The 9,453-nt window shown below is 38.7% G+C and overlaps 1 protein-coding gene across 1 annotated transcript; it reads right to left on the bottom strand.

Annotated features, from left to right (window-relative positions):
- Positions 1–2,642: 2,642 nt before the first annotated feature.
- LOC144665368 (uncharacterized) lies at positions 2,643–7,255 on the bottom strand. The gene is made up of 5 exons (XM_078526610.1): positions 7,097–7,255; positions 5,066–5,134; positions 4,139–4,429; positions 3,074–3,352; positions 2,643–2,743 (listed from the first exon to the last, which is right to left on the bottom strand). The coding sequence occupies exons 1-4, from the start codon at positions 7,253–7,255 to the stop codon at positions 3,131–3,133; spliced, it is 741 nt and encodes a 246-aa protein (XP_078382736.1). The 3' UTR covers positions 2,643–2,743; positions 3,074–3,130.
- Between the last annotated feature and the right edge of the window lie 2,198 nt (positions 7,256–9,453).

Here is a 9,453-nt window from a genome sequence, read left to right on the forward strand (position 1 = left end):
GTGTTGTCGCGTGCACTTTTGTGCTTTTTCTTCCGACAACCTTTCTCGAATTTGCTGTATAGTGCGAACGCAGAAGACTTTCGCTGAAAATGCTCGATGAGAAATGGCTATAACCCCTTCACTTTGAATTTCTTTAACAGAACAGCGACTTTCGCCGGCTGTTTTTTAAAACTTTTAATTAATTTCGAGCTGGAAAAATGGAATACATTTATTTTGTTCGTACGCTAATTTCTTCTTGAAAACAGGGCGGCTATTAAGGCTTGTTGTGTTTCACTACCATAACACACCAAATTCTTTTTTTGATTAAATATACTTTGGTCGTAATCAGACATGATGTTATTAGCATATTAATCAAAACTATAACAAAATTCTCGAACGTGATTGGTTATCAGCAGCCCGATTTGAGCACTAATAGGACAGTGTACGCGTCATGCTTGTAATTGGACAGTGTAATAGGACAGTTTACGCGTCATGCCTGTGTAATTGGACAGTACGCGTCATTTTGCGCGCGCTGTTGTTGTGCATTTGTTGAGTAAACTGTCATGTTTTTCAGTATTCTAAAGACTATTCAACCGAAGGTTAGTTTGTTTTCTCAAATTTTGTCGTAGTTTTGATTAATTGGTAACAGGACTTCGTGTCGTCCAATTATGTCTGTAATCATACTCTTGATTAAACAAATCGGACTCCCGCTTCGCGGTCGTCCGATTTTGTTAATCACTCGTATGATTACAGACCGAAGTGGACTCCACTCAGTCCTATTACCATTATAAATCGGGGTAAGCACTAAATAAAACAAACAAAAAAAAAAAAATTCGGTCAGTTCGGTGACTTCCATGAGTTAAAATGCGAGCGAGACTGGACAAACTTTTTCTTTTGTTCATCGCATTCTCGCCCGCATTTTAACTGATGGAGGTCACCGAACTGACCGAAACGTTTTATTTTAAAGGAGCTACGTCACAGACAACGGAACTTGAAATAAGTTTTTTTCAAATCCGTGTTTATTTTTGGGTTTAAACTACTCCGTTAAAATGGCATAGCAAGATTCCAACTTCACTCCAGATCGATGCGAGGAGGAATAAGCTCACCATTTGGAAAACGAGGACAAAATAATTCCTCAGGGAATGCTTTGCGACGGATATGTTGGAGATCAGTAGCATTTGATCCCCCCCCCCCCCCCATATTTTATTTTTGTTTCTAGTTAATATGATGTAAAGCAATTTAAGACTGGGCGTTTATATCTTGGCTGGCTTTTATGGCTTTTATGGCGTAAGTGTTTTGACATTGGAGATAAAAAAAAAAAAATCAAGGCACTTTAACCTGGAACTGTCTGCAGACAAAATCGCAGCAGCTTAAAAGTTACACCAATTTTTATTTTTTATTTTTATTTTAAGAAAAACGACAATTTTTTTTAAGTTTCAAAGACATGTTTCGACAGAGCATCTGTCATCTTCAGTTGAATGGTTTACAAAGCACAGTGAGTTGAATAATAAGTAGAAAAAATGCTAATTAAGACAAGTAGTAACAACAGAACGTGAAAATGTGTGAATTAGAAGGATAATTTTAGATTGACATGGTGTAATTGCTGATTGAGGCAAGGTAGTTCCTTTTGAATATGGATAGCCTCCTTTATCTTAAGTTGAAAGCTGGTAGAGGCGTGATCTAAAATATGAAAGCTATCTATTGAACACAAGGAGCGACAACGTTCAGAATTCTGAAGGTGTTTGAAAATGTGGGAGGCCTTATCACTGGCTAAGTGCTCATGCACGCGTGTGGCAAAATGTCGGGTGGTTTCGCCGACATAACAGGCATTACAGCCCGCACATGCAAACTTATAGACCACACGTGAACGGAGACCGCCGGGGATAGGGTCTTTCACTCCAAAAATATTACCGATCTTAAAAGAAGAAAAAACTAGTTTGATATCTAAATCATTACAATAGCGCTTAATTAAGTGTCTAATCTTTTTCTGAGAGACGACAGAAAAATAGCCTACGTACGGCAGCTTAAAGTAAAATGTGGGCAAAGTAGTAGGGAGGGAAGCCCCGGGACAATGGTTGCTATGGATACCAGTGATGTAACGGTTAACTACTTTTTCAATTAAATGGGCAGGGAAAAGGTTCTTTTTTAGAATTTCAGTAAGCTTGGTTAAGTCCTCGTGTAACCCCAACCAGGTGTTATTGATCTTGTATGCCCGGTCGACAAGAGTTCTAATGAGACCTACTTTGTACGTAAATAATTAGTTAATAGCCCAGTAAAGGTTTTCTTGCGGTAAACTCTAGTAAGGAAAGAATTAGGGTCATTATTATCAATAAGAACATCAAGAGAGGGTAATTGGCGATTGAGTTCTTTTTCCATTGTAAACCTTATGTTAGGGTGCCTAGAGTTAATGTAGTTAAAAAATACAACAGCATCGTGCTCCGAGTGAAATAAACAAAAAGTGTCATCAACATACCTACGATGGCTCTGAAATTTTATTTTATCGTAGGTATGTTGATGACACTTTTTGTTTATTTCACTCGGAGCACGATGCTGTTGTATTTTTTAACTACATTAACTCTAGGCACCCTAACATAAGGTTAAAGAAACTTAAAAAAAATTGTCGTTTTTCTTAAAATCTTTACGTGTCTGCTGTTCTCAAGACCTTATTTTTATTATAATGATTCCCATGAAGTCCATTTAGCGAAAATCTCTTTTAACAGACTCGCGTAGAATTTGTAGGCACATTTTAAGTCTTCACAGGAAACTGTAGAAATCAAGATAAAAGTAGAAGTCTACTTTTAATTTATGTAAGCAATTGTATGAAACGAAAGTAATGAGATTAACCTGTTAATTGGAAAAGAAAGTCATATACAAAAAAGCAATTTTGTTTTAAAGACGCTTCAGTTGCGTCGAAGCGATGCGAGATGGACTTCAAATAAGAGTAAATCTCAGAATCTGAGAGAGAACGTGCGCATTTTCAAACTGCTCACTCGCCTGTCCAATGCATCCATATTACTATTTGCATGTTGAGCAATCAGGGCAGCTAAACCAATTAATAGTGTTTCTTTTTAAAGATGAGATATTCCATTCATACCTGTTCGTTTTCAGGTGTCATTAATTGACCCTGTACATAATATGGCAGCGTCGCATCCTACTGTTGTTGGTAACCTGTGGCCATGGCTACAGATGATTGATCTCCCACCGCTCCAGAAACGGGTACCACAACAATTTGAGTTTGGCCTCCCAGTGTTCCCGGTGTGACAGTTTGGACTGCAACCATGCCACCACCTGTTTGCATTGGAATGGCCACAGGAACACCACCAGGCTCTTGAGGGATGACGTAACCAGCCTTGGCAGTGTACATCGCTTGCCCCTGATGACAAAAAAAAATCAAACTAAAATAAGGCAAGAATTCAACAAAGCAAATATACAAATGCATTGAATTAAATAAACGTTTTCTTGGCTGGGTGGGACTAGTTTTGTCCTGTGTTTCGAATAATACATAAGTAAATACCTCGATGTTTTGAAAGGCGTCAACGATTTGCAAGAAACCTTTTAAAACGCTTTACCAGAGGAAAAAAAGATTGGGAACATATCTTCAGCACTTCTCAATGCAATTGCATAATTTTCTTGTTTTTTTTTTTTTTCGTATTTTATTGGCACTGTTTTCACCTGAAAGTTCCAAAGAAAAATGATTTATCTCTTGACGTGTGTGTATCTCCTACAATAAATAACGCCCAAACTTAACAAAATCACACTTTAATATTTAACCGTACTGTGATTTCACTTGTCGATTGCTTAGTTAATATGCAAATAATAGTGTACTTGTGTATGTTGATACACTTTCTGATTGGTTGATTCCCAAAGGCAATCAGCTGGTACGTCAAGACATCCTTACGCAAAGAACATTGGGAAGACAGGTGTCATATAAAAATTTCCCTTATGAATGAACGAAAGGCCACTAGGAAATTATCATCAAAATTCAGAGGGGAGTGGTTTTTATCCACAAGTGCCCACCCAAGCAAGCAAACGAAATTAACGTTTTTTAATGGTCGCCTTTGTCGTTGTTGTTGTTGCGGCTGTTTTTGCTGTTATCGTGGTTGTCGCTTTTGCTGTTGTTATTGTCGTCGTTGTTGTTGTTGCTGCCGGGGAAGCTCACCTGCTGTGGTTCAGTGTTACAGCAAGATGTGCAAGGGTTCATTAAACAGACGCACACGGCCGCCCAGATCCCAATGACAAACTCAACAACACCAAGAATCAAAATAATAGCACTGAGAGCCATTTCTGTGTCATGTTTGCTGCTGTTTCTTCTATCATATCTGTTATACTCGTAGTCGTAGTAGTTGTAGTAGAGACCATCGCGATATAAGGCAATTACTGTGCTGTAGCTGCCAATGATAACTGCACCCAACACAGCTGAGGTGGTGGGGAAGCCCATGAAAACACCAGACTAGAAGTTAAACGAAGGTCAAACTACAAATGGAAAAACACCAAATAGTGAGTTCTTAGTGTATACATCTCTTTTACATGGGTAAGTAACACACCCCTACAAAAAGAAATTCTACAACTGCCAATACGCCATAGTCAATTCAATATCCTGTTGGTAATACCAGAGGCTTTTTACCTTTGTTTCTGCAGGTAGTTTAATCAGAAGGCAAAATAGAAAGTGCGAGAAGTTGCTTGATATTATGCAGAAACAAGCCGTTCACCAGTGTGTAGTTCTCTTGAACTTATAAAACGCTTTTGTGTACCAGGTTTCAATTTAAAAGCAATATACTTAGTATTTTGAAAGAAGGTCGTGTTAACGATGTTGGTTGTAACTTTTGATTCTCTTGGTGAAAATAATATCTGTGTGTCTATTCACCTTTAATCTACGGAGTTACTTTTGCGCGGTGCTGATTGTTTTTTCACTATTCACTACTGGAGACTGATAGACATCGGAGCTGCCACATCATTTCCTCTACAATTCCATGGCAAAAATCTTAAACAATAAATGTCGCAGCAAACAAACAAAAAAAAAACAACAACAACAAGGCAAAACCAAATACCGCACAATGAATTTGTATTTCACAATTTCTCAACTTACAAAAGCACAGCGAGAAGAGTTTCGTTCTCTGCTAGTCCCAGGGATTCCCAGGCCCCCAGTGACGCACATCTGCATACAACAATGTTACATAGTAAGGCAAAATCTGAAAGGATTGCTATCAAATAACAATTAGTAGAACATCAACCGTGTTCTATTGAAAATCCGCGAATCTGATTGGCTGATTCAATTTTGGCCGACATTATTAACTAAGCTTACAAAAGATAATTGTTTTTGTTACTAGTTAAATTGCCAACCATTTGCATTAATATTGTACAATCAGATACAAACCGTGGTTGTGCTGTCCTTTACAAGGTGTCGTCAATCTTGAGTGCACTTTAAAGGTTTGTTCTCATATGATCTCCCCAAAGGTGTCTGTCGCATCGATCGGTTACAGAGTGGGACGCGCACGATCATAGGCGATCGAAGCGATTAGAAGCGATTGGCGGTTCTCAAATGACTGTCCCAATCACCCGGTATATGGAAAGACTTACGAAATACAATCATTTTAGCCCTAGATCCAACACAATGGCACCTTTCAATGAAGGGCAAAACTCAGTTATTGCAGTTTTACGGCAAAGAAGGGAAGGAGAAGCTAGCAGAATAGAACACGGACGATCCACGCGATCAAGATCGCTCCAACCGCCGCAGACGTTAGCGATTGTTTGTGTTATGTTCACATATCTCGCCCCGATCGCAAGAAAACTTTTTGAAGTGACAGAGGCAATAGAAACGATCGGGGCGATTATATGAGAACCAACCCTTAAATAGTATAATATCGTAGACCTGTTTCTGTAAGGCTCTCTCCATTTTCTCCCCCTCCACTAACCAGCAACTTCTTTCTCTTCTAAGATTTCCGCATGCATGTGCGATAAATTAGAACTCCGAGAAAAGTGAAGAACTAGCAAAGAAAAGTAACAGAGGCAGGAAAGGTTCTAAAAAGAAGAAGGATGGATTGCATGACTAAAACCTTAAAAGTTTTATTAGTACAGTGGAACCCCGATATAACGATCTTCGATATAACGATATTCCCGATATAACGATGAATATGTTATGTCCCGGCAAAAGTAAAATGTATGGGAAGGAACCCCGATATAACGATTCCTCGATATAACGATGTAATTTTACTGCCCCCTTTGCATATCGTTATATCGGGGTTCCACTGTATATTCCTTGTATTGGCCCCATATTTCATCAAAGCAAGGTTTGCCTATCTTTATCTGTAAATTTTTGGGAAAGTGTTACTCGGCTTATGCCGTGCAACTGTGAACAAAAAAAAAATCAAATGCAAACTTTAAATCTGTTTTGTTTGAATTAATTTTGCGTTTTCGTCCAAACTGCAAAGCGAAACAATCAGATGTATATTTAAACCTTTTATGCCGCAATTAAAGTGGCACAATATAATTGTGATATCGACACTATTTTTTTTGTTATAAACCAATACAATATATTTTGTTGTGAAGTCATGTTCCCAACTATCTAAAGTTCCCAAACAAGTTGTTCCCAGCAAGAGATCTATGAACCCCCCGAAATAAGTTTTTTTTTTTGCTCACGGCCGGTTCAGGCATTTCAACGGCAATAAACGTCTGGAAACGTTGAGCAGCGGCTGTATTCACAGACTTGGGATGTACTGGTATTGAGTTGAACAGACGAGGTTTTGTTTAACGCGGCTGGAACCTTTAGGCGTGCAGAAAAGGGCACAACTTTGTATCCAATGCTCGTTCAATTTCTACGTTTGCTGATTGAGAAAACTTTCACGTTGTCCCTTGAAACAGAACTATAAACCAGAATTGTATTGCTGCATTGTTCGGTTTAACCGGTTTAACCGCAGACGTTTAAACCTTTGATCATTCGGTAATGGAGTTGGCACTATACCGAAATGAAAGCTCTGTTTTAATGTTACTCTCGCAATACCAATCAAGATCAGAAACAACTAACGTCAAAGTAACAAATTAAAATTGCACATGGTCGCCTCTCAAATTAACTTCGATATCTCGTGAATTAAATATCCTACAGGGCGTAAATAAAACTTACCCAAATACCGATCCACACCCCAAAATATCCATAACCTGTCCAAATGTATTCCACAAGACGGTCTGCGATGCCAAAGCAGATGAGAAGAAAGCCGACAATGATGTGTACCATGGCAAGAATCCTTGCCATTTTGGCAACTTTTGCTGAACTTTCCGCCATGCTTATACCGTCAGATTAGACGTATATTTGACTGCCCAACGCTAATAGAGCCCCTTGTACAAAGTAGGTCATGTTTAAAGTGTTATTATACGCGACGTGCCACTGAAACGCGCCAAAACACATACTGTATACACTTCGTACTGCAGATCGTGCAGAGTTGGCAGTTAAACGAATGATTTGCCTTCCTCATAGTAGTCATAGTCTATCGTGGTTCGTTACCTTTATTGTAAACAAATTCTCCTAGAAAAGTTTCCGATTACCAAAAAGTTTTGATTTATTTAGATGTTCCTTAACGTCAAAATAAATTTGTTAATTGTCCGGGAAGACCTTTCACTAGAAAAAAAAGGAAAAAAAAACCTTTGACGACTCCCTACGATCCAACAAAGGTTCGAGCTATAGTAGATTATAGGAAAAAGGTAAAGGTCGATTAGCTTTTGTTTTTTCTTGACAGTATATAAAGAAAAAAGACGTTTTTCGAACACAATCAAGTTACACAGATTGATTGAAATTAAATTTTGTTTGCAGCTGAAGAGTCGTTTATGTCGTTTAAGTCATCAAATGTCTAGGACAGGGTTGAAAGGTAGGTAAATAAAAAGACCTTTCAAAACACCCCCGGATTTGGTTGTATTGATGAACACTTTCCATATTTTTAGCGTGTCTTCCAGATATCGCGCGCACGCCCGTCATATGTTCTATATTACGATGACCAAGCCTGTTCTGCGTTGAATGGGTCCATCAGACCAGAGCTTATCTTTGTTTCCGTAGCACAAAACGACTAGAAGTATTTCTACTCATTAATGGATTTATGCTAGTTCTATGCAGGTCTATCCCCCCCCCCCCCCCCCCCCCAGCAGTAAATTCCGGTACTCATTTCTACTCCTGGAGAGCACTGTTGGAGTAAGAAACTGTGCAAAAATTATCGAGGGGGGATTGGGTAAGGTGTTAAACGAGATGGGGAGAGAGAGTTTTCCGATAAAAGGGCAGGAAAAAAAGTGAACACTGTCTGCATATTAAATACGACGTAAAAAAAATGAGAAGAAGCACTGCGCTATTTGTTTTAAAATTTTCTTTTTTCTTGTTTTATGTTGCAATGTTGCATTAACAATTTCAGCTTAGCTTGCTTTTGTCACATGACTTTTGTCATACCTAATGCAGCAGGAGTTCTGAGATTGTTTTGGAAGTTAAAAAAACCGAGGCACTTTTAAGGGGGTGGGGGGTAGGGGGCTGGATGACGCTTCACTACCAATTTGTTGCTAACAAAAGATTCTAACTGTCATTTTTTGAAAACCAAACCTCCTACGGATAATATTTTTTTCACAGCCGGGTTGTTCTTAAGAGTCCTTCCATATTTAAGTCACGTTACCAGAACGAAAAACTTTAAAACTCAAACGGCATATACATTTTAAAATTATAACCGGTGCAAATAGGTAACGAACGTCCACATGCATAAAATGTGACTTATCGTTTTTATCAAATTCACATTATTAGTAGTAAAGTTATGGCCAAAAAAAGTTCGCTTTTCTAGACTTTCTCCACGAGTGTTCTCTTTTCTCGTGTAAACTGTAATTGCATACATCAACTTATAAAAAGGCTATTTTATCTCTTTTTCATAGAAAAACAAGTAAAATAAAATAATAATAAAAACCCGGCTCTCTTACTTCTTTCCTCCGAGTTTTACAGATTAAAATTTCCTACGCACGATTTGGGACTGGCACTAGTTACACACGCGTAGCAGTGGACAGGGCTGAATAACGTCTACGCATGTGCGGGATATTATGGCGCGCGCTCGCGCGCGCGGCCTAAGTACCACAACAACCCTTATCAAAATGGCGGCTTTTTTAAAATTTTTCGTGTAGCACCCGGCTTTTCGCAAAAAAGGAGAGTTAAACTGAAAACAGTAGCTTAAATTTTTTTAAACTAAGCCCGTAGAAGATAAACCATGGAATAGCTTTTTGTACAATAGGGTTTAAAGTTTGTACAAGAGGTGAAAAGAGATCGTAAACACGATAGTTCACTCGCGAAAGTTTAGAGGTATCGGAGATGACTGGTTACGCCGTATTATTATGGTGGGCTACGTTCACCTTAATGTTTTTGGCAATAACTGCAAGACCTACCGAGCGGGTTTGCTGGTTTACGAAACGGACCCGAGCTGGAGAAGAGTGTCAAGGTCCCCTGAGGCAGTTTGACGAGGCCATTGC

The sequence above is a fragment of the Oculina patagonica genome, chromosome 9 (assembly GCF_052425735.1).
Source record: "Oculina patagonica isolate OP01 chromosome 9, crgOcupat, whole genome shotgun sequence".
NCBI lineage: Eukaryota > Metazoa > Cnidaria > Anthozoa > Scleractinia > Oculinidae > Oculina > Oculina patagonica.

Coding starts and splice junctions, on each gene's coding strand:
- LOC144665368 (XM_078526610.1), bottom strand. CDS start 7,255: ATGGCGGAAAGTTCAGCAAAAGTTGCCAAAATGGCAAGGATTCTTGCC. Junction 4,430..5,065: donor ACTCTTCTCGCTGTGCTTTT/GTAAGTTGAGAA, acceptor TTTAACTTCTAG/TCTGGTGTTTTCATGGGCTT. Junction 3,353..4,138: donor GTAACACTGAACCACAGCAG/GTGAGCTTCCCC, acceptor TTTTGTCATCAG/GGGCAAGCGATGTACACTGC.